Here is a 22,763-nt window from a genome sequence, read left to right on the forward strand (position 1 = left end):
CCTCCACGTGTGGTGGGAATGCCCTAAAATCCAACCCTTCTGGACAGCAGTCCTACAAGAGATAGGCAAAATAACTAAACAGGTATTAGAACTCATCCCAGAACTGGCCCTACTGAACATCTTCCAAGTTCATAATGACCACTCACATTATACAGAGCTTATAACCCACCTACTCTCAGCAACCAGAAGCCTCATAGCCAGACACTGGAGAGACCTGTCAGGAGTAGACATGGACCAATGGTATCCAATTGTATGGGAAACAGCCTTACTAGAAAAGCTAACCAATAAACTGAAACTGACACGGGGACAAATAGAAGAGGATGCCTTCACCCCGGTATGGCTCCCCTTTATCACATACACAGCCCAACAAGACAAGAATCCACCGACAGCATACAAATCAATCTGGCTTATCTGACCCAACAAGCCCTCTCTCCCCCCCCCAAACGCTACAAACCCCACTGCAGCCAACCAACCACACCCTGCCCTCCAATACCTCTCACTGCCAAGACAATGTAATAAATGAATAGAAAGGGAACCTACCCAGTCGACGCTGACACAAAACCCCACCCGTACACTATCCAAAAGAATATAAGGCTCACCAGCCCAAGCCTTCCTCTCCCCCCTCTTCTTCCCCAACCCTATACTGTACACAACACTAATTTAGTCTCACAATAAATGTAACTGATTTGTAAGGAAGACTGTACAACCTGAAAAAAGAGAGACAAGGCATGTTGTTTTGTAAACCAAGAAAATCTTTAATAAAAAATAAACTGGCAGAGCCTGATCCCCTCAATCTCACAAGTGGTGGGCTCAAGCCTTCCACTTGCAAAGGAGGAGCTTTGAAAGCAGGGCCAGATTTAGGTTTGATGAGGCCCTAAGCTCCTGAATGTAATGGAGTCCTTTATATGTCCAGCTGTCCTTTGTCAACAACAAATTGTCGCTTTTTTGTGTGTTGAATATATGCTGTATGGTAATTTATGGACCTAATAGGTACCTAAAGCTATTTGCACATAACAAAATAACACAAAACACTGTTGCTGTATGCTGGTTTTATTTGTTTTTTATCTTATATGTTGGAAATGTACATCCAGGTTTTTTTCCCTTAAATTTTTTTGGGGGGCCCTCAAGAGAGTGGGGCCCTAAGCTATAGCTGGTTCAGCTGATACGTAAATCCCGCACTGTTTGAAAGTGATGTTCAGGCGGGCTGGCGGGCAGCTTAGCCTCCTGGAATCCCGGGCGGCCGAAGTCTGCGCAACCTCCTTGCCACGTAAGGGCAGCCGCTTATCAACCCCTCCGCGTTCAAAGAACCGAAGCCCAGGAAAGCCACGCCCATCCATTCTACATAAGGTCTCCTCCTCCGACTCGCCCCTACCTCACCGGATGTATTCCCGTTCGCACCGGAAGCGGAAGTCTCCCTGAAGACGGAAGTGGAAACTGCGACTCCCACCCCCCCAATTATCTTATATCTTTACTGGTTCGCTTCATTTTGACTGCGCAACTCCGGGACCCCAGGAGCGGAGGGGCTGCAGGGTGAGTCCCTCCCGCGAGACAGCTCCGGTTTGGGCGGTGGCGGACTCGGCCTCTCTTTCCTCTTGAGCCGCAGGGGCGGCAGTGCTCAGCATCCTGCAGAATTGGGGTGGGGTCTTTGGGGACGGGGCGGCCTCTGCGCGCCTTCCCGGTGCTGCGCCCTTTTGAGTTCAAGGCGGGTACGACACGCCCATTCGCGCTTCAGACGACGGGTGTGGACGCGGGGCGGGTGTGGAAACTGCGTATTGAGAATCACGGGTTGTGCAGGATTTATCGACCGCGCGTGCAAACGATCCCAAGTAATTTTTTAAATTATTATTTTACCTAAAACCTAGGTAAAACTGCAGAAAATTTTAAGTTGGTTATATAGTGCAATCTTAACCATTTCTCCTCAGAAACTGGTCCCACTGAATTCATTGGGGCTTTGTGGCAGGTAAGGGGTTGGGATTGGAGTCTTAGTCTCCCGTTGCATGATTACCCCCGAAAGCATTTGGGAACGAGAAATTTGAATGTTATTAAGAGATTCTCATTTAGATCTGGAAGACATTCACCGCCTTGTCATGCTATAATATTCTGTTTTCTTTTTCTTTTTTTGAAAAAACAGTGCCCATATGAACGAACACAGTTCTAGTCTTCCAACAACACTTTAAACTACATCAGTTTGCAGCAGCAGACATGAGTGGCTCCAAACCTGATATTCTGTGGGCCCCACACCATGTTGATAGATTTGTTGTTTGTGACTCAGAGCTCAGCCTCTACCACATTGAATCTGCTGTCAGTTCTGAACTCAAAGCAGGATCACTGCGTTTATCTGAAGAAACTACAGCTACCCTTTTGTCCATTAATTCAGACACTCCGTATCTGAAATGTGTGGCTTGGTATCCTAAATATGATCCTGAATGTCTCCTGGCAGTTGGGCAGGCCAATGGCCGAGTTGTCCTTACCAGCCTTGGCCAAGATCATAACTCAAAATCCAAGGATCTGATAGGAAAGGAGTTTGTTCCAAAGCATGCTCGGCAGTGTAACACTCTGGCATGGAATCCACTAGACAGCAATTGGCTTGCTGCAGGCCTAGATAAACATCGGGCTGATTTTTCAGTACTGATCTGGGACATAAGTAGTAAATACACTCCAGAAACTCCAGTTGCTGCTGAGAAAGTAAGGCTTTCATCTGGAGACACTGAAGCAGGACTTGTTGTGACAAAACCACTTTATGAATTAGGCCAGAACGATGCTTGCCTTTCTCTCTGTTGGCTTCCACGGGATCAGAAACTTATTTTAGCTGGAATGCACCGAAACCTGGCTATCTTTGACCTTAGGAATACAAGCCAAAAGATGTTTGTGAATACGAAGGCTGTTCAGGGCGTAACGGTTGACCCCTACTTCCATGATCGTGTGGCTTCCTTCTATGAAGGTCAGGTTGCTATATGGGACCTTAGAAAATTTGAAAAGCCTGTATTGACCCTGACTGAACAACCAAAACCTCTAACTAAAGTAGCATGGTGTCCGACGAGAACTGGATTGCTAGCTACTTTGACTAGGGATAGTAACATAATCAAGCTCTACGATATGCAGCACACTCCTACACCTATTGGGGATGAAACTGAGCCTACAATCATTGAAAGAAGTGTGCAGCCCTGTGAACACTATATTGCTTCCTTTGCATGGCATCCCACTAATCAAAATCGAATGGTGGTTGTGACTCCAAACAGGACCATGTCTGACTTCACTGTGTTTGAAAGGATCTCTCTAGCATGGAGCCCCATTACCTCTTTAATGTGGGCATGTGGGAGGCACTTGTATGAGTGCACAGAAGATGGGAAGGCTAGCTCTTTGGAAAAAGACATAGCCACTAAAATGCGTCTTAGAGCTTTATCCAGGTATGGCCTTGACACGGAACAGGTCTGGAGAAACCACGTGCTAGCGGGAAATGAAGACCCACAACTGAAGTCACTTTGGTACACTCTGCACTATATCCTTTTAAAAACTCTTGTATGCAGGAAGGAGTCTTAATATAGAGGGCTGGCTGCATTGTTAGGCAATGCTTTTGTCCTGGTGACAGATGAATGAGATATTCTCTTCTTAGCATTGTTTTGATGTATTTATTTCTGCTACTTGGGAAGACTGTGGGTGGGATGGGCCAAAGCTTCAGCTAGGCAAAAAAGAGCCAAACAACTGCAAAGATGTCCATTGGTTGTAGGACAGGAGGTGAAAGAAATAAGCAGCAACAGAAACTTGAGACTTAGGGCATATTGGCAGGAGCAGAATATGTATTGATGATCCACTGGTGTCCAAGAAGACAGTGGTAGTAGGAAGGAAAGGTAGAGGAGGGAGCACATGGAGCAGTGTGGGGTTAGGGTGATGCACCACTTTCCAATTCTTTTAAGGAGCCAGAACAGTTCTGCTGACATGATGCAGATTTAACCAGTAGTATAGTCTGTGCATTACATAGGACACGTGGCTGATTTTTCGTTAAAAGGCTACTCCTCTTCATCCAAATGTGTGTTACTCTGTTGAATTTTATTTGTTGCCTTAGGCTATGACAACCAGCAGAAAATAATTTATATGTTCAACAGAACAAACATCAATAGTTACAAAAAATCCAAACACCAGAACAAACTCATATAAACTGCCCCAGACTATATCTTTCATTATTTTTTAAACCATTAGAAGAAAAAGGTTCTGCCGTCCCCCTCCCCCATTCAACCAACCCGTTAGATAATGGGCTTTGCAAAAATTTTAATTAATTTACTTTATGCCTGAAAAGCAAAGTCACCACTGACCTTCAACCCAAAACTCATTACTGGCAGTGCTCAGGCCACATGATATGGCACAAATGCCAGCTGTTGAAGGGTGGAAATGGTCATAAATTCCGCTGGGATAGCACAAGCTCTTTCTTTGCCCACCTTAAGCAGCTTTTGGGATCCAAGCTGTAGTTTGTTTCTTCAAGAACTGAGGAGGGCCAAACCCAGTGAGGTATAGGAATTTCCTAGCCACCAAATGCATCATCATCATCATCTTTGCCGCATCTCATTTTAATGTTAATTTGCCAAGTTTCCTATACTTGAAAATACTTATGAAGCAGTATACTGAGGATATGGATCAGAAATGCACAGGAAACAAAGGATCTTTAGTTTATGCAGGCATCAAATCTATTGTGAAATCCTCTATGGGTAAGTGCATTTTGACTGATTTCTTACTTAATTTTTAAATTTTATTTTAATGAGTGACTTTGGCCAGCTATTTTGTCCCAGCCGAACCTACTTCACAGGGTTTATGTGAGTGGGAATTTTAATGGCCCGATGTACACCACTTTGAGGTTCTTCAGAGAAGGGTGGAATGTAAACACGTCTGATAACAAAAATGAAACCTTCCCAATGTCTTTTGAACTCATGCCGTTTCTGAGTGTGTTTTCTCAACCACTTTTCTGATTCACATGACATTCTGCATGACTTCCTAGTACCCCAAGCCAACTTAATCTATTTGTACACAGATTTCTAAAAATAGATAAATCCTTTCTCCCCAAATGAGTAATTTTTGTCAGGTTTTGACGAAGGTGCAAGAAATAGCTGAAGAGCGGACTTAATTAACAGTAACTGTGATGCTTTTATCGTTAATACAGTGGTACCTCCTGTTGCGGACGGGATCTGTTCCAGAGTTCTGGTTGAATCCCAAGGTTTCTGCAACTGGAGGGACCACTTCTGCGCACACACGGCAAAAACCCGTAAATATACTTCCAGGTTTGCGCTTACGAAGTTTACATATCCAGAGGGATACGTAAGCGGAGGTACGACTGTATTGGTTTTAGCTTTACATGTTCCTGAATCTAAGTTTCTATTTATCTTTGTATGCAAATAACTCAAAAAACAATTGCTCTTTAGGAACAACAGAGAACCTCAGGCACAGCAGGAGTGGATCAGACAGACAGGCTGACATTATTCAGTATCTGAGTGAGGAGAGGTCACTGGCTTTGCAGCTTTGTGGATGGATAAAGAAGGGCACAGATCTGGATGTGGAGCCCTTTTTATACTCTTTGGAACAGGAAGGAGACTGGGAGCGAGCTGCTGCTGTAGCTCTATTCAACTTGGACATTCGAAGAGCAATACAGATATTGAACAAAGGAGCATCTTCTGGAAAAGGTACCTGCTGTGATTTGGTATCACTTTGGCAGAGTGAGCTGCTCCTTGTTGCATTTTCTTTAATAATATCCTGCTAATCAGTGAAAATAGAGATTTCATATTCTCTTCCGCTTCACAAAGGATTGAATCAGGTAAGTGCTCTGCCAGATGCAGCTGGTGTCTTCTGTTTGTGGAGGGCTGTTTTACACCCTATGTTAAAAAGAACATGAGAAAAACAAACCAAATCTGAATGTTTTCCATTGGCAGAAACAGGAGGCATGAATGGAACCCACTGATTATAGCAGTGTGCAAGTGTTTGTAGCCAGTGGCCGTTTTCTATATGTTCATGGATCATTGCATCCAACGCAGTATATTGGGGGGGGGGGAAACCTGGTTGGATCCCATACCCAATTGCATTAGTAACAGGAAAGGATAGACATCACAGTTCTACTGTACCATGGATGAAGCATTGCCATGGATGAAGAGGCTGAAGGAGCAGTGGTACCAACCCGCCCCCCACCCCCATTTCTTCATCTGATGTTGCACTATGTCCTGGAATCAGCCATTCTGAATGGTAGATCAAACTAAACAGTTATGCATGAATAGAATGTGGTGTATGAAGTAGTTCATGTCAATACAGTGGTACCTTGGTTCTCGAATGGCTTGGTTCCCGAACAAATCAGCTCCCAAACGCCACAAACTAGGAAGTAAGTGTTCCAGTTTGTGAACGTTTTTTGGAAGCCAAACATCCGATGCAGCTTCTGCTTGACTGCAGGAAGCTCCTGCAGCCAATCAGAAGCCGTGCCTTGGTATTTTGTTTTTTTCAGAATTGACTGAAAACTTCTTTATTATTCAAGTGCCCTATCCCACCCCGCCCAGCAGTTATACATGCATGACTAAAACATTTTGGCTTTTAAATGTACAGGATTACTTCCAAATACAGTCAACATAAAATAGAAAGGATTACAAAGTTTGTACACAAACTCAGCAAGGAATACACAGGTTTGCAACGGTTTCGGGAGTCAAACAGACTCCCAGAATGGATTAAGTTCGAGAAGCAAGGTACCACTGTAGTGTTACTTTTCCCAGTATCGGGAAGTCAAGTTCTTCTCATAATCAATAAATTGTACCAGCATCTTTTGTTCTGCCTTTCAGAGCAAGTTCTGTTCCAGGGTCAGTGGCAGTTGTTTTTGTTGAACACCTTGATCGCTGAATTTGGGGGTACAGATCCCTCTGTCATCCCAAACAAAAGATTTTAACTGTATTTTCAAAATGTCCTTCAGAAGTGGAAACCAAATGACTTGAAATGTTTGCTATTGTGCGGCCTTTATTTTTGCTGTGCAGGTGATCTAAACCTCAACGTAGTGGCCATGGCATTATCAGGCTATACTGATGAAAAGAACTCCTTGTGGAGGGAAATGTGCAGCACCCTGAGGTTACAGCTCAACAACCCTTATCTCTGTGCCATGTTTGCTTTCCTAACAAGTGAATCGGGTTCTTTTGATGGGGTTTTGGTAAGCTATTTTTGTTAGCTAATCTCCGTTGACTAAATACACAAAGGCACAAATATTCAGATGCAAAACTGAGAACTTGATCTGGTTCTTTGTGTGTTAGAAAATTTGGCCCTGGGCTGCTTAGGACTTCGGTCTTCAGCAGCTTTTGTGAAACAATCCACTGTGAAAATGTTATTGAAAAGGAAATAATGAACTCAGGTTTACGAGCATTGGCCATCATCTAAGAGGTGGAACATAACCCTAAATAATTAATTTCCCCAGATGGATTCCACTTCTCAACTTTGAGGTGGGATCCCAGCTTCACTTGCTTGACAAAAATACATTAAAGGTCCCATTCTGAAGATTAAGGGCAGGGATGTAGAATCTGTGGTCCTCCAGATGTTGCTGTACTCCGGGCTTCCATCGGTCCCAGCTAGTGGGGCCAGAGGTGACCAGAGACAGGAATGCGGTGGGAATCCAGAACATCTAGGAGGTCACAGGTTCCCCAGTCACATGTAAACATTTTCCTTAGATATTGCAGAGAGATAGGATTTGTTCAGCAGAGGTAGAGCCTGCACCCCTGCCATTGATTGTACAGTGGTACCTCGGGTTACATACGCTTCAGGTTACATACACTTCAGGTTACAGACTCCGCTAACCCAGAAATAGTACCTCGGGTTAAGAACTTTGCTTCAGGATGAGAACAGAAATCGTGCTCCAACGGCATGGCAGCAGCAAGAGGCCCCATTAGCTAAAGCGGTGCTTCAGGTTAAGAACAGTTTCAGGTTAAGAACAGAACTCCGGAACGAATTAAGTACTTAACCCGAGGTACCACTGTACACTGCTTCTAAAACTCCCCCAGATTTGGGAAGTGGTGCTTGGAAACCAAACTGAGAAGTTGCAACATATCTTGCACTTGGCAAGCAACTAGAAAAAAAGAATAGTTTTCTCAAAATCACTAAGGCTATTTTTATTAATTTGTCATCTTATACAACTGTAAATATAGAATTGTCATAAAACTTAACATCAGCCTTTTTTTTCAGGAGACTGGCTGTTTTTTTCCAGGCTAATGCTAATGTGTTTTGTATTCTTTCAGTATGAAAGTAATGTAGCTGTACGAGACAGAGTGGCATTTGCTTGTAAATTCCTAACTGATGCTCAGGTGAGATGATCAGATCTGCCATCATTTTCTTCCTTTGTTCTTTCTAGATAACATAAAGGGTTGAATAAGTAATCACACACAATCTTCCATGCTATTCTCTGGGTGTTGGAAAAAGAGTTTTGTCATCCAAAAGAATTTGATAGCCATCCTGAAGTATAATACCCATTTGAAATAAGTGTAAAATCTAATAGAGACTTGTTGTACCTTAAAGACCAAAGATTATTATGACACAAGCTTTTGAGGACTCGTCTAATGATCTCTGTACAGTCTTGTAAAGCATTTGCCCGTGGCAAGTATGAACTGCATCTGGGCAGTAAATATTTAACAGAGAAGAGTCAGCTTGGAATTCATGATTCTTTTAGGCATTTGTTATGTATCCTTTCGGAAATATTTTGAAATTGAGTACACATTGAAGGTGGATATTATTTATTGCTTTTATCGCTAAATCCTGATGATTAGATATAATAATCAAGACTTTAATTCTGCAGTGAGCCCAGCCCAACCATACCCCATTTGTGTATGAGTGTGTGTGTAGGCGTGTGGATGTAATTCAAGGAATGAGCAAAACACTGACCAATCATCTTATTTTAAATAGCTGAATAGGTTCATTGACAAACTGACAAATGAAATGAAGGAATCTGGGAACCTTGAAGGAATTCTTCTGACAGGACTCACAAAAGATGGAGTGGATTTGATGGAAAGCTATGTTGATAGAACAGGAGATGTTCAAACAGCAAGTTATTGTATGCTGCAGGTTTGTCTTTTTTTACATACAAAATCTCTGATTTATAGAATTCATGTCAATACTATACAACTCATTTTTTGTGTAACGTGCATAATGTAATATTTAATAAATCAAAATTTAATTAAATAATACTGTGCATGGGGTTATTGTTTTTGTTCATTAGTATTGGATGTCTTTTTATATTATCAACCACCCTGTGATCTTCGGAGGAAGAATGGTATAGAAATTTAATTAATAATAGCAATTCATTATTGTGCTACCCAAATGTTAGCTACTGTGAAGCAATTCTGATAGGATATTGTGGGGCAATTCATGACTTAGGTCTTGGTAGCGTGGCTGCAGCAGGGGTGGGAGAAGCGAAGTGACTGCAACTTTTGGTCCATGCACTTTCATCCTTGTTGGTTTACAGAAAGCCACAGTTTGGATTGGGGTTATTTGCAAGCTAGGCAAATATATTATTATTATTATTATTATTATTATTATTAATTTAATTAAGTGGTGTTCATAAACAAGCTTTAAAACTATTTAAAATGGGTAAAACAACATTTCTTAAGCTAGTGTTCAAAACAATGTATTGCTGGTTTAAGACCCATCTTTGGGGAGACCTTTGAAACAGTCTCCTCTATGCCTACCTTTTTAGGGTTCTCCATCCGATGTGCTTAAAGATGAGAGGGTTCAGTATTGGATTGAGAACTACCGGAATCTATTGGATGCATGGCGGTTTTGGCATAAGCGAGCAGAATTTGACATTCATCGGAGCAAGCTGGATCCCAGTTCAAAACCTTTAGCCCAGGTAAATGTGCTTCTAATTTTTCTGGCCATGTAGTGAGTCAATTTAGCCAATGGACATAAAGCAGCAGACTTCATTTGACAAAGAAAAGGAAGATCCAGTTGTTTGCACGGTGCTTGTCTGAGGCACTACTGGTGAGCAGTATTGTTTTTGTTTGGTACTGTTTTGTGTTTTTATATTGTAAACTTTGATCCTTGGATGAAGGGTGGTATAGAAATTTAATAAATAAAATAAATAAATAAATGCCAAACTTTTATTTCTAAGCAGAAAGTCCACCCAATATTGGCATATATATTTTTTATATTTTTCAAAATCAATATCTCTCCCAATATCACCTGTCTGTCCTTTTTTTCTTTCCTGAACATACAAGCTTTTAATTTTTTTAAAACATGTTTTGCTTCTGAACTTGTAAGCTCTGTTTAGCTATTATGGCCCATTGATAACCCTATCATCCCAGTGGGTGGGTATGAAGGGGTGCAGCTTGAAAAACCTATAGGGTAGCAATATATCTACTAGTTGCTTAATAATAAATAAAAGCAAATCTAATCACCCTCATATCCCTTTTTTATATTTGCAAGGTGTTTGTAAGTTGCAATTTTTGCGGAAAGTCAATTTCGTACAGCTGCTCAACCATCCCTCATCAGGGCCGAGGATTCAGTCAGTATGGTGTAAGTGGCTCCCCGACCAAGTCCAAAGTCACAAGTTGTCCCGGTTGCCGCAAGCCCCTTCCTCGCTGTGCACTTTGTCTCATAAATATGGGCACTCCAGTTTCCAGCTGTCCAGGTATGGCTCCCTCCCATTTGTTGAACTTCTCCATTTTATTATTCACAGGCTTCTAACTTTGTGGTACAGAAAACTGAATACAGTCCTGTGAATGCTTATTTTGCTGAACTGCTTTACATCAGTTCACATCTGAATGACTTTCTCTGAAAATGAGCTGTTTGTTACTGGCTTTGTCCTGCTTGTATTAACTGCCCCATCCTTATTGGGGTGTTGTTGTTTAGTCGTTTAGTCGTGTACGACTCTTCGTGACCCCATGGACCAGAGCATGCCAGGCACTCCTGTCTTCCACTGGCTCCCGCAGCTTGGTCAAACTCATGTTCGTGGCTTCAAGAACAGTGTCCATCTCATCCTCTCTCATCGCCTTCTCCTTGTGCCCTCAATCTTTCCCAACATCAGGGTCTTTTCTCTTCTCATGAGGTGGCCAAAGTATTGGAGCCTCAGCTTCAGGATCTGTCCTTCCAGTGAGCACTCAGGGCTGATTTCCTTAAGAATAGAGAGGTTTGATCTTCTTGCAGTCCATGGGACTCTCAAGCGTCTCCTCCAGCACCATAATTCAAAAGCATCAATTCTTCAGCGATCAGCCTTCTTTATGGTCCAGTTCTCACTTCCATACATCATTACAGTGGTACCTTGGGTTAAGTACCTAATTCGTTCTGGAGGTCTGTTCTTAACTTGAAACTGTTCTTAACCTGAGGTACCACTTTAGCTAATGGGGCCTCCTGCTGCCGCCTCATCGCCACCGTGCGATTTCTGTTCTCATCCTGAAGCAAAGTTCTTAACCCGAGGTACTATTTCTGGGTTAGCGGAGTCTGTAACCTGAAGCGTCTATAACCCGAGGTACCACTGTACTGGGAAAACCATAGCTTTAGCTATATGGACCTTTGTCGGCAAGGTGATGTCTCTGCTTTTTAAGATTCTGTCTAGGTTTGTCATTGCTTTTCTCCCAAGAAGCAGGCGTCTTTTAATTTTGTGACTGCTGTCACCATCTGCAGTGATCATGGAGCAGAAGAAAGTAAAATCTCTCACTGCCTCAATTTCTTCCCCATTTGCCAGGAGGTAATGGGACCAGTGGCCACGATCTTAGTTTTTTTGATGTTGAGCTTCAGACCATATTTTGTGCTCTCCTCTTTCACCCTCATTAAAAGGTTCTTTAATTCATTCTCACTTTCTGCCATCGAGGTTGTGTCATCTGCATATCTGAGGTTGTTGGTATTTCTTCCGGCAATCTTAATTTCGGCTTGGGATTCATCCAGCCCAGCCTTTCGCATGATGAATTCTGCATATGTTAAATAAACAGGGAGACAATATACAGCCTTGTTGTACTCCTTTTCCAATATTGAACCAATCAGTTCCATACTGGGGTGTAGCTTCCCTTTAAGTCATCTTTAAGTGCAGCCTTTGCCTAACCCACATGCTCTCTTGCACCTGTTCACGGTGCTGTTTGAATACCGCTTCTTTAAGTGCCAGTCAGGCACTGAGAAAACAGGCACTTGGGGGGCCCGCTAGGGGGCGCCTTGGAATATGGCGGATATTAACATCTGTCCAGCTCGCACGAGGTAATTAGAGGCTGATTATGGGGAGTATATCAGTCTCCCTTCATCTCTCCAGGGGGGAGAGATGCCGTTTTCACCCGCTGTTGCCATAAATCACCCCCGAGTTCGGAAGAAGGAGGGGGTGAGGCACTGGGTGCACAACCCTCGGCGGGCCTCGGAACTCCTCCGAAGCTGCTTCCAGGAGCGAAACTAGTTGCGTTACTTAAAAGGAAAAAAATTGGGAAAGATAACGCACATGCTTCAAGAGAGGCAGGAGGTTTTTATCTGCTAACAATTTTACCACTGAAAGAAAGAAGACTGAGACAGACTGAGATGGAAGATTACATCAAAGTACTACAAATATGGTATGTGGATTGGAATGCCGGAACTAAGGGGGGGGGGACGACTTTTTATTTCTTTTGCTCTATGTGATTATTAATAACCCTCCCTTTGAAGATCTGTCACAGAAATTAATTGCAAATGGGACTAAAAATGAATTGTGTGGGAATAATTATGAACTCTGTGAAGGATTTGGAAAGAAGAAGGGCTCTCTCTTGTGACGCAGTAAGAATGGAAACTTGATAAGAGACCTGTGTTGCTGGAGTTGGTCTTGGGGAGGGCGAGCCGAAGATATATTATTTTCGAGGAGATTGCGAACTGGAAGGGGCAGCCCTCCTGCAAAAAGACTAATTTACGATACAACAGGTCGGAAAAGCTAAAGAGCGAATTTCTAGACTGTATTTCATCGGAACGACAAAAATGGCGATTACTTGCTCGAGCGGAAAGGACTGTTGGAGGAGAGTGATTTACGAGAGAGCAGCACAAAGCCTACACAGAAATACAAATAAGACTGTCTTTTTCAACCCACTTGCGGAGCATATTGGAGGAAAATGGAAAGGAAAATGAGTAATGACAAGTATTGAGAAGAGGAGACTGGAAACATCATTCTTAATATGGAAGCAGAACAAATATTCGAGGATTGGACTTCTGCCACTCAAGAAGCATGGGTACCCCCCACAAAAATTCATAATTTGGAAAACAATTGGATTATATGATATGTATTGTTATAATTTGGACTAATTGATTTGATGTGTTTAATTTGGAAATATGAAATTTAATAAAAATTATTTTTTTTTAAAAAAAAGAGAGAAAACAGGCCCTTGTGGGTTAAGTTCAGACTAAATGGTTCTTGGAGTTTTTAAGGCATTTTAAAATTTTGTAGATAATGAGAAAACTTAAATCATGTCTGGAATTCAAAGAGCTACTTAGGGTCAACTCGGAAAATCTTTAAATATTTTGCCGTAAATAAGAAAACATGCATACAGAATCAAACTGCTTTTGCAAGTCTGTCTCATCAGCAGTTTGCCATGTGTCATTGCAAAACACAAGCCCGGAGCTGGCTTAGGTATGCAGGACTCATCATGTGTTTCATTGGATCCTGACACCTCTATAGCAATTTCACGCATCTGTTGCCCTGCAGATACACATGCTGGGAAGGGCGACTGCCCTCAGCTTTGTGTGCTGTGAAATAGAGGAGTATGGTGATGACACAGGACTACATTTTTGACACTTTTTATCTGTGAAGAAGTGCTTCATATTTACAGGAAACATAATGTTTGAAGAGACACTTATTTCCCTGATAATGATTACCCTCACAGCTGGGAGCCAAGTGTAAGATCTTTTCATCAAAATGGGTACAGATTATTTGTGCGTTATTTGAAAGATGCTCTGTGCTGCATGAAATTCCCATTTACAAATATTTGTAAACTTTAAAAAAAAATCTAGAGTAGTTCTCACCTGTATTATGGAAATTGGCTTAATACTTTTCAGCCTGGGGATGTTAACTGCTTGAGACACTGATTATTATGTTGCTTTGATTATACTGGGTAATTTTGTTTTCTGTGCCATTTCAAAGTTGTTTCCAATCCTAGTCATACTCCGGATAGACACATAGAAATTATTGGACATTAATTGCAGTAAGTCTCCTCTGAGTTGAACTTAATTGGATACAACCCTGTCTCCACTGGTTTTAAACAACCTGTTCTCATAACCATAGAAATCAATTCAGACTACATTTTCTTATTTATAGGAGGATCAAAGTCAGATGAAAAGGTGGATCTTAGCAAGGACAAGAAATTGGCCCAGTTCAACAACTGGTTTTCCTGGTGCCACAACTGTAGGCATGGTGGTCATGCTGGACACATGCTTAGCTGGTTCAGGTAAGTTAACAAAGAATAATGTGTTGCTTAAGCCATGGGTTCTTCCTGACTGCATCCCACCTATTTAGAGCTTCTGCTTATATGGATTTGTAGGCCAGCACATACTACCAGACTACTAATTCTGCTACAATAGCACCGAGAATTTAAGACAAAGCCCTTGAAATGATAAGATTACCCAGCAAATGAAAGCATACGCATGAATTTGATACCTTTGATGAAAGTCTGTTCACATTTCCTCAAAATATACAAGAATTAAGGAGCTTTTTTAAATTACAAAACCCAACACCATCTTGAGCATTAACCGAACATGGTAGCACATAATGTAGAACGATTCATAAGACAAATTTAGTGTATTTGAAGACTAAGGGAACACAGGGCTTTCTGCTGTTCTCATGTGTGGTGTTCAAGAGTGGTTTAATGTTGAATCTTTGCCTGGACTCTAAAAAGTGGCGGTATAAGGATTGCAGCCAACATGGCATGATCAGAGTTCTGCTTGCACAATGGAACTTCCACTTTCCCCTGCAGTCCCCCTACTACCCTCCAAATTTTCTCTGAAAGGTCTCCCAACCTGCCAGTGCAGATGTCAAAGGCATAGAGGGAGGTTAAGTTCCATTGTGCAAGTGGAGCTTATTGTAGTTCTGCTTTTGGACTAGCACTGTTGACTACTGCTCTAAGTCTACAACAGGCATGCTCAAGGATTTATGTGCCCCCTTGGTGGAATCCCCCCCCCCCTTCTGAACAGGTCTCCATTGGAACTAGTTGCATATGGTGCCTTGCAAAACATGCCTTCCCAGTAACTCATGCAGTTGGCATGAGTGAATTCATTACACATGTGAAGGCTAAATTGCTTTTTTTGCACTTCTACAACTTTGGGGCATTTTTTATTTCTCAGGGTCTTACAAGTATTTTCTCTGTTGTCTTGCTGTAGCCTACATGCCCTCAGATGTTATAATAAAGCTGTTCATTATTATCACAGTAAATGCTAGCTGACACATGGTAGGATATTTGAGGCATATGGTTTTCTCAGTATTGACCTGAAAGCAGTTATATTACCTTTTAAAGCTATCGCCCTTTGTTCTAGAAGCTCTTTCAACACATTAGCTGTAGCCCAGAGCTCTATACAATGCACTCATGAAAGATTCTACGGGGAATGAACATAATGTTCCAACTGCAGTCAATTGATGTTTCCAGGCAGTGCATTTAGGCTCAAATGGGTGGTGGGATGTTACATACATTATTCTGTGGTAGCTAATCATCTTGTATTACATTCCAAGCTGCATTCCTCCACTTGCAACTGTTTTAATCTTTAGCATCAAATCAATTTTACTTTTGGAGCATGAACACACTGCTTTCTATTTATTGCTTAAAGTAAGAATTGGAGGGAAATTCTTCAGAGACACTTTTAAAATGTAGCTTGTAGAGTGGATTATAGACATGAGCAGCTCTGGATTATTATTATTTTATAACAATTTTAACCATTTGTGTATTCTGTAATCTCTTTCTAACCAATACCAAAGTACTTTATTCTTTTTTAATGAGAAAAATAAACATTTTTTTTGTTTTTTTTAAATAAAAAGGCTGCCTTGCAGTGTTATAATGCTACTTCTTTCTTATCTAGGGACCATACTGAATGCCCTGTTTCTGCCTGTTCCTGCAAATGTATGCAGCTGGATACAACGGGGAATCTTGTCCCGGCAGAGATGATCCAGCCATGAAAAATTAGAGCTTAAATAAGGTCCTTCACATGAGAGGCTTTCTCCAATAGGTTTCCCTCACAGCCCGAACACATACCTCTGAACGTGTTACTGTTGACTTGCCTGTAATAGAAAAATAAATCATCCTACCACATCAGCAATTTGATGTGTGGTTGATTTTGATTCCTCAAATTTGGCATGTGGACTTTGTTCAGTGGGCTGTGAAGCAGTTCATTTAAGAGGCATTTATAGGTTTCATTGAAATTCAAAGCAGCCTTCAGGAAGACTTTCAGCACTACACTGTCCAGACCTTGAGGCTTCCATCTGAGATGAAGTGGCATCATTTGCTGTGCTTTGGTAACTCCATGAACCTATAAAACACTACTGAAAACTCTTCTTGGAAAGACAGTCGTGCTGGATATACAGATGTTTCCACCAGCATTTTTTCTAGCTTAGATTTTAAAGTGTTTATGCTCCCATCTATAACTTAGCTACCACTGCATTGCTTTTCTGTGACACTCCTAAGACAAATCTTTGCATGAGTTGAGCTGCTTTGGTTTGGATGAGTAAATAGTAGTAGCTCAATGCCAGTGTAACATGCTTTGCGGGGCATCCCAAAATAATGTAATTAGTGTTACACAGCTACAGTCTGGTATTAATTAATCTGAAGCTTTTTAAGTTCAATGATGTGAAAGACCTAACCTTTGAAAAAAATGACAGCTTACCTGTATTCCCGAAACATACTATAGTGTGAATTGCATACATCCAAATTTTGCTTTGGGTCAAGAGGACATTCATTTGCATCAGAAAACCACAAGCATATAATACACAATCAAGAACAGCCTGAGACATTACAGTTAAAAGTTCACTTACAAAATGTGGACGACATAGAATATGTGTTGTGGCAATGGCTGCTCATATCAGATGTTGACGAGCAAATAAATTTTACCCCTCCAAAAAAAACTGCCTATGTCAAAATAAAGGAGCTTATTGATTTCGATAGTGGATAGTATGTGATATACTTCAATAGTGTAAAGTATAGAAAGGTAACATTGCCATGAAATGAATACACAAGATGGCAATACACTGACTGGTATAGAACACTAGTGCAGGTGTAGGGAACTTTAGATTTTGCTCACCTACAACTCGCACTATCAGTGGCCACGTATACTGGGGTTGATAGGAGAGCCAAAGATTCCTCACACCTACTGTAGTGCATGTTACATTTTAGTTTACATTTTTTTCTACTGTTAATTAGCAACACGGCAAATGAGTTGCATTCAAACTTTCACTAGTCAACTAGAAACTTGAACTTCCTTTGCGCACATTTTCAATGCAATGTAATAATTGTTTGGCCTATATTATAGCTGCCTAATTGACAATCTTCTGTTGGCTTGGATGCAAGAAACATGCACAATATTCTGTGCATGCCCCTGGGCTTTCTTGCCTGCTTTCTCACTGCATTATGAAGGGCAATGTGGTGCAGTGGGAAGGTCAACAACTGGCCACAGATGCAAGTGGGAGAGAGTTGTACTTGCATGCAGGCCATTTTGGATCCAAGCTTCCATCTTTGTACAAAGATATGATGTTAAAAGGGGAGGGGGGAAACAAATGCTTAATGGAAGCAGAAATATTTATTTCTATGTACACCATTTTTTAAAAAGTATTGCCTTAGTCAAAGTCTACTTCCTGTCAGAATTATTGCATTTTTACTATTGATCAATATTTGAGATGCATATTACAATATCTAAGTTCCTGTATTTTTGTAGTTGCTTCAATACATTTCCAGAATATCTAGAATTAATTTTAAGCCATTAAGAGCAACTTATAGACTTTATTTTTGTGCCCTTATATTCAAAGTATTAAAAGAGCTCTGATATTAATATGGTGTCTCCTTCCCTTCTGTAAAAAATTATACTATGTAAATAGGAACTGCTAATAATGTGTTATCCAGTTGTCTTAACAGTATTTTGTAAAATGAAAGCAGCTGTATTTGCTGACTTTGAGAGGGCACAAAGTCTTTTGTGTACATGCAAGTTCTGTATGAATATCTTAACACTCAGTGCTCAATGATGCAGGGGCTGTACTGCATAGATTAGTTTTGACTCGAAGACAGTTCTCAGGCATTTCGGCTTGTGTATGTGTTTCTGCAGACTGAGGGTTTTTAACCACTTCTGTTAATACAGTTGCTTCTCCTTTTGACACTGTAAAATAAAAGCTTGATTTAACTTCCCATTTTGATTAAGCTGAATGTTTCATGACCTTCATACAGGTGATGCTGCAATAGTCCCGGTAGATACTAGTACCAGATTTTGTAGTATTGTGTTCTGATTTCAGCACCGGGCAGTATTGGGTGTTAAAAGTAAACAGGGAAGCTCCAACATTCAAAGTGTTTACTTTTATAGTAAATCTACATTGAAAAATTAGGCTTTGATTTATGGTGCCCCCCCCCAAAACCCCAGGAGTCCTGCTTTACAATAATATTCCAACTACCTTGTAAAGAACAGATATTTGGAATGAATCATTCTTCAAACAAGAACTACTACATAAATGGTGTTTATTGTTGAACTGCTATAACATGCTGGTTAGGTAAGGCGACTAAAGCGCCAATTAAGTCTTAGAATAAAACCAAACACGTTTTAGTTTAGATGTAATCAATATTATGATAGTTTGCATTTTATTTAATACACTGATTTCTCTGATACTTTTCATGTACAAAAGATCACCTAAAAATAAAATAAAAATAAGCACTGTGTTATGTATTTACCTAAGATGGTTACCTGAGTGACAGCTTAACATTAAAATGCTTATCTATTGCGAAATACTGTCTCTCACTAGACACAGGTTTTTTGTCCTCAGGACAGCATCGCCATTTAGGATACAAATGCATGAACTTCTAGATTATGTACTATATTACTGGCATAGCAGACAGTCCCAAGTACACTTTAAGCAAGATTATTTCATACAGAGATTCTTGAACAGTTCTGTTCAGTAAGCATCACCAAATTGTCCACTCTTAAGTTGTAACAAAAAGTACCAATCATGCATTAGTACTAAAAGGGTAGTAGTCAGGAAATTCATGGATAATTTTCAGAGCTTCATTATATAGTGCTAAATCTGAAAGAAACAAGAATATAACATTAAAAAACATTAGTGCAGGTGAACTATCCTATTTATACAATACTACCTAAGAGACAACGCTAACTATAATGTGCATCTCATTCTTAAAGAAACATATACTCAATTCCAAAGTCAGGAAGGTTAAAAATATTTCAAGGGGTTGCTTTAACCAGTATCTTGCCTGAATGTGAACAGGGATTAATTTGATAAAAATCCAATTGACGAAAGCTCAGATTTGTAAATGTATCCACAACAGCTCTCCCTCTGTAAGAGCAATAACTATATTGGATAGAAGAGGCTATATAACAGATTTAATACATCAATAACAGAATTATCCTATCTGGCTAGATATATACCAAGTTCAGTGTTTTGAGCAGACAGGAATGACAACTTGATCTATGACCATGAAGCTGTCATCGCAAGTGGCGGCACAGCGGCAGCAGGAGGCCCCATTAACTAAAGTGGTGCTTCAAGTTAAGAATAGTTTCAGGTTAAGAATGGACCTCCAAAATGAATTACGTTCTTAACCCAAGGTACCACTATATCCACATGGGATTTTAATTTCTGAAAATGTATTTTGTGCATCTACTTCTTTGCGTATCATGCCAAACATAACTTCCATGGGGGAAAATAGTAGATAAGAACTGACCATTATTGAAAGAAACTTGTTAATCAAGAGTGCCAGAAGCTTATTCAAAAGTATTGAAAAACTGCAATTTGCAATGAGGGAGGAAATAATTCACTTACCAAATGCGTTTTTATCTTCTCTGAACTGGGTATATGATGCACACATTATGTTTACTTGATTTGTAACTCTTCCTGCTACCTCAATGACCCCAGAGATCTCTTCTTCAAGCTGCAATAGCAGATGAACAAGTAAATGTCTTTATTAAGAATTTTACCAACAATCAGTTTTACACCTCCCCCATCCACCACGTTTCTGGGAGTTCCCTTTGTTCCAACATAGCACTTATGAATTGAAATTACAACTCACTAAACTTGGCTCTCTATTCTACATTAACACCTTACCATAAAACACTTAAGAATTACTTAAGAATGTTCAAGAAAGTGAAGTTCATTCCAAGTAAAGGTGAGGTTATCTATTCTCTCAAACATCCACCTAGCTTAACTACATCACATATTTTGGGAATCTGTGACAAACACAGCCCATTCAAGCCTTTTGTCTTGCCTGACCCACCCCAGTAAATTCACCTGAATTTGCATGCACACGCACACACTGATAACCCTATACAAATGATATACAGATGACTGTGAAGAATAGGCAAGATCAAACATAAGACAAAGGAGTTTGTTGGTGTGGAAGTTATTTTTGTTGCACCAAGCAGAAGCATCAGTACCGTACAGCACAGAAAAGCAGAGGTTATGTTAGCTGAATATCTGTAGCACTAGCAGGCTACTGCATTTGATTCTAACCTTATATATATGGCTTAGGAGTGAGCAACAAACAATATCCGAGACAAACCTATGGGGCAGGGGAGTTATGCAAAGCGGAAGAGTAAGAATATAAAAATATAATCAGCACACTGTTCAGGCTAAGAAGATGCTTCTATAGTCTTCAGGTACGTAACTTGATGGGGCAGTTGTAAATGCAGTAGTGCTTATTCTTGTTACTGGGCTAATATGAGAACTACGTAAGTTCCTTTATCTAGCTGAGGTTTAGAACTTGAAGCCCTCATATATGGAACTGCTATACCAGCAACACAAAGACTGTTCAGGTCAATTCCGCTTCTACAATTAAAGCCACTGTATAGGACTTGCTGATCGTAAGGCCAGCGGTTCGAATCCCCACGGCGGGGTGAGCTCCCATCGTTCGGTTCCAGCTCCTGCCCACCTAGCAGTTCGAAAGCACCCTTAAGTGCAAGTAGATAAATAGGTACCGCTTTATAGCGGGAAGGTAACTGGCGTTTCTGTGTGTGGCGCTGGTGCTGGCTCGCCAGCTGCAGCTTCGTCACGCTGGCCACGTGACCCGGAAGTGTCTTCGGACGGCGACGGCTCCCAGCCTCTTGAGAGAGATGAGCGCACAACCCTAGAGTCGGTCACGACTGGCCCGTACGGGCAGGGGTACCTTTACCTTTTTATGCTCAACACCAGCAAAAACTGTTAAGCGTAAGAATTATGAAATCTTCGAAAAGACAAGACATACTTACAGGTGTGTCCAGTTCCACGGTTGCATTTTTTCCTTCTCCATCAGATAGGAAGAAAAATTTCCCAGATGGATGAATCTAAATAAAATTTCAAAACACTCATTTTAAAGGCACTTTTAGCCTGCTGCACCTGCCTATCAACACCACTGTGTCAGTCTTTTGTCGGAAATACTGAAGCACTCAGGTAATACTCCATGTACATGTGGGCATAACTGCATGCTTTAAAACTGTACATGGCAGCCTGTAAAAATGCAAGTCACATTCCAGGAAGGAAAAAAAAAAAAAGCAACATCTCATTTAATAAGGGTGATGGAGAGATTTAATTGCTCTACTAAAATGAATTGCATATCCGTAACAGAGCCCCATGGGAGCTACATCTGCAATAACAATATTAAGAGGGAGAAAATAAATGGCAACATCAAGCAAGCCTAAAAACCAAACAGATTCAAGGTAATATATACAAAATAAGGATATATACCTCCACTCTCCTCCTGTTGCTTCCTCTCACTTATAATTTTTTGGGGGTATTGGGGTTGTAATTGACTTGAGTTTTTGCAGTTATCCAAAGCAGGGTACCAATATAATAAACTTCATTTGCTAAATATCCTATGAATAATTTTCTATACCACCCCTCCTGTGTATATTTAATATGTTCCCACTGTAAACAGTTGAAATCACTAGCAGGAATACATTAACACTTGTAAAGTAACACAAACTTTGGATACTATGGATTTATAATAGATTACATTACAGTAAAAGAAGCAGGAACAAATTTTTAGAAATGGAACTCATGGAGTGAGGGAGGTCAGAAGCTTCGAGACAACCGCTTTCTTTTTTGTTGAATTGTGTGGAATTGTTATGTTTGCTGTGTATAATCAACAATCACTATGTAAAACTAACCATATATATACAATATTTAATGTGTTCATACTGCAAACCAAACAAGAGATAAATGTTTTGTTTTTAAATAAAGGATGACAAATGAGCCTCGACTTCAGCTGTCTCACAAACGGCAACATTAAAGAGCAGGAGCCTTTGGCGAAAGTTTGTCTGGAGCTAAGCGAGGGATACCAACGGCATTGCGGATGCACCACCCCAAGGGGCCTGCAATGCTCTGCAAGGCAAATCCCCTGGCGGACGAAGAGGAGTAAGGGAGCCACTCTTACCTTTTCCAGGCGCCCCACGAAACAAACGGGCTTCCCAATGTACTGCGCCAACTGACTTGTGGCTACGCGTACCCGGGCTCCTTGCAGCACGTCCGCCATTTCGGAACTGGGCGTCTGAACCAAGGCCGCCTCCCCCCCGCCCTTTGCCTTTTATCTAGGCTACATTGGCGGGAAACTTCGACTTCCGCTCGCCGCGCGGGTCACCACGGCAACGGGCGAAGCGCGCAGAGTTCGACAGTCCCAGTGAAA

The 22,763-nt window shown here is 41.0% G+C and overlaps 2 protein-coding genes across 2 annotated transcripts; one reads left to right on the forward strand and one right to left on the reverse strand.

Annotated features, from left to right (window-relative positions):
- The first annotated feature begins 1,386 nt into the window (after positions 1 to 1,386).
- On the forward strand, positions 1,387 to 18,296 carry MIOS (meiosis regulator for oocyte development). Its single transcript, XM_080974661.1, has 11 exons — positions 1,387 to 1,530; positions 2,132 to 3,499; positions 4,602 to 4,700; positions 5,409 to 5,666; positions 6,990 to 7,159; positions 8,235 to 8,300; positions 8,896 to 9,054; positions 9,686 to 9,838; positions 10,414 to 10,618; positions 14,240 to 14,369; positions 15,988 to 18,296. The coding sequence occupies exons 2-11, from the start codon at positions 2,203 to 2,205 to the stop codon at positions 16,082 to 16,084; spliced, it is 2,634 nt and encodes an 877-aa protein (XP_080830787.1). The 5' UTR covers positions 1,387 to 1,530; positions 2,132 to 2,202; the 3' UTR covers positions 16,085 to 18,296.
- Positions 18,297 to 18,603: 307 nt separating this feature from the next.
- Positions 18,604 to 22,755, reverse strand: RPA3 (replication protein A3). Its single transcript, XM_080975140.1, has 4 exons — positions 22,515 to 22,755; positions 21,352 to 21,426; positions 19,931 to 20,039; positions 18,604 to 19,180 (listed from the first exon to the last, which is right to left on the reverse strand). The coding sequence occupies exons 1-4, from the start codon at positions 22,611 to 22,613 to the stop codon at positions 19,104 to 19,106; spliced, it is 360 nt and encodes a 119-aa protein (XP_080831266.1). The 5' UTR covers positions 22,614 to 22,755; the 3' UTR covers positions 18,604 to 19,103.
- Between the last annotated feature and the right edge of the window lie 8 nt (positions 22,756 to 22,763).

This window comes from Podarcis pityusensis (assembly GCF_964106645.2).
Source record: "Podarcis pityusensis genome assembly, chromosome: 12".
NCBI classification, from domain to species: Eukaryota; Metazoa; Chordata; class Lepidosauria; order Squamata; family Lacertidae; genus Podarcis; species Podarcis pityusensis.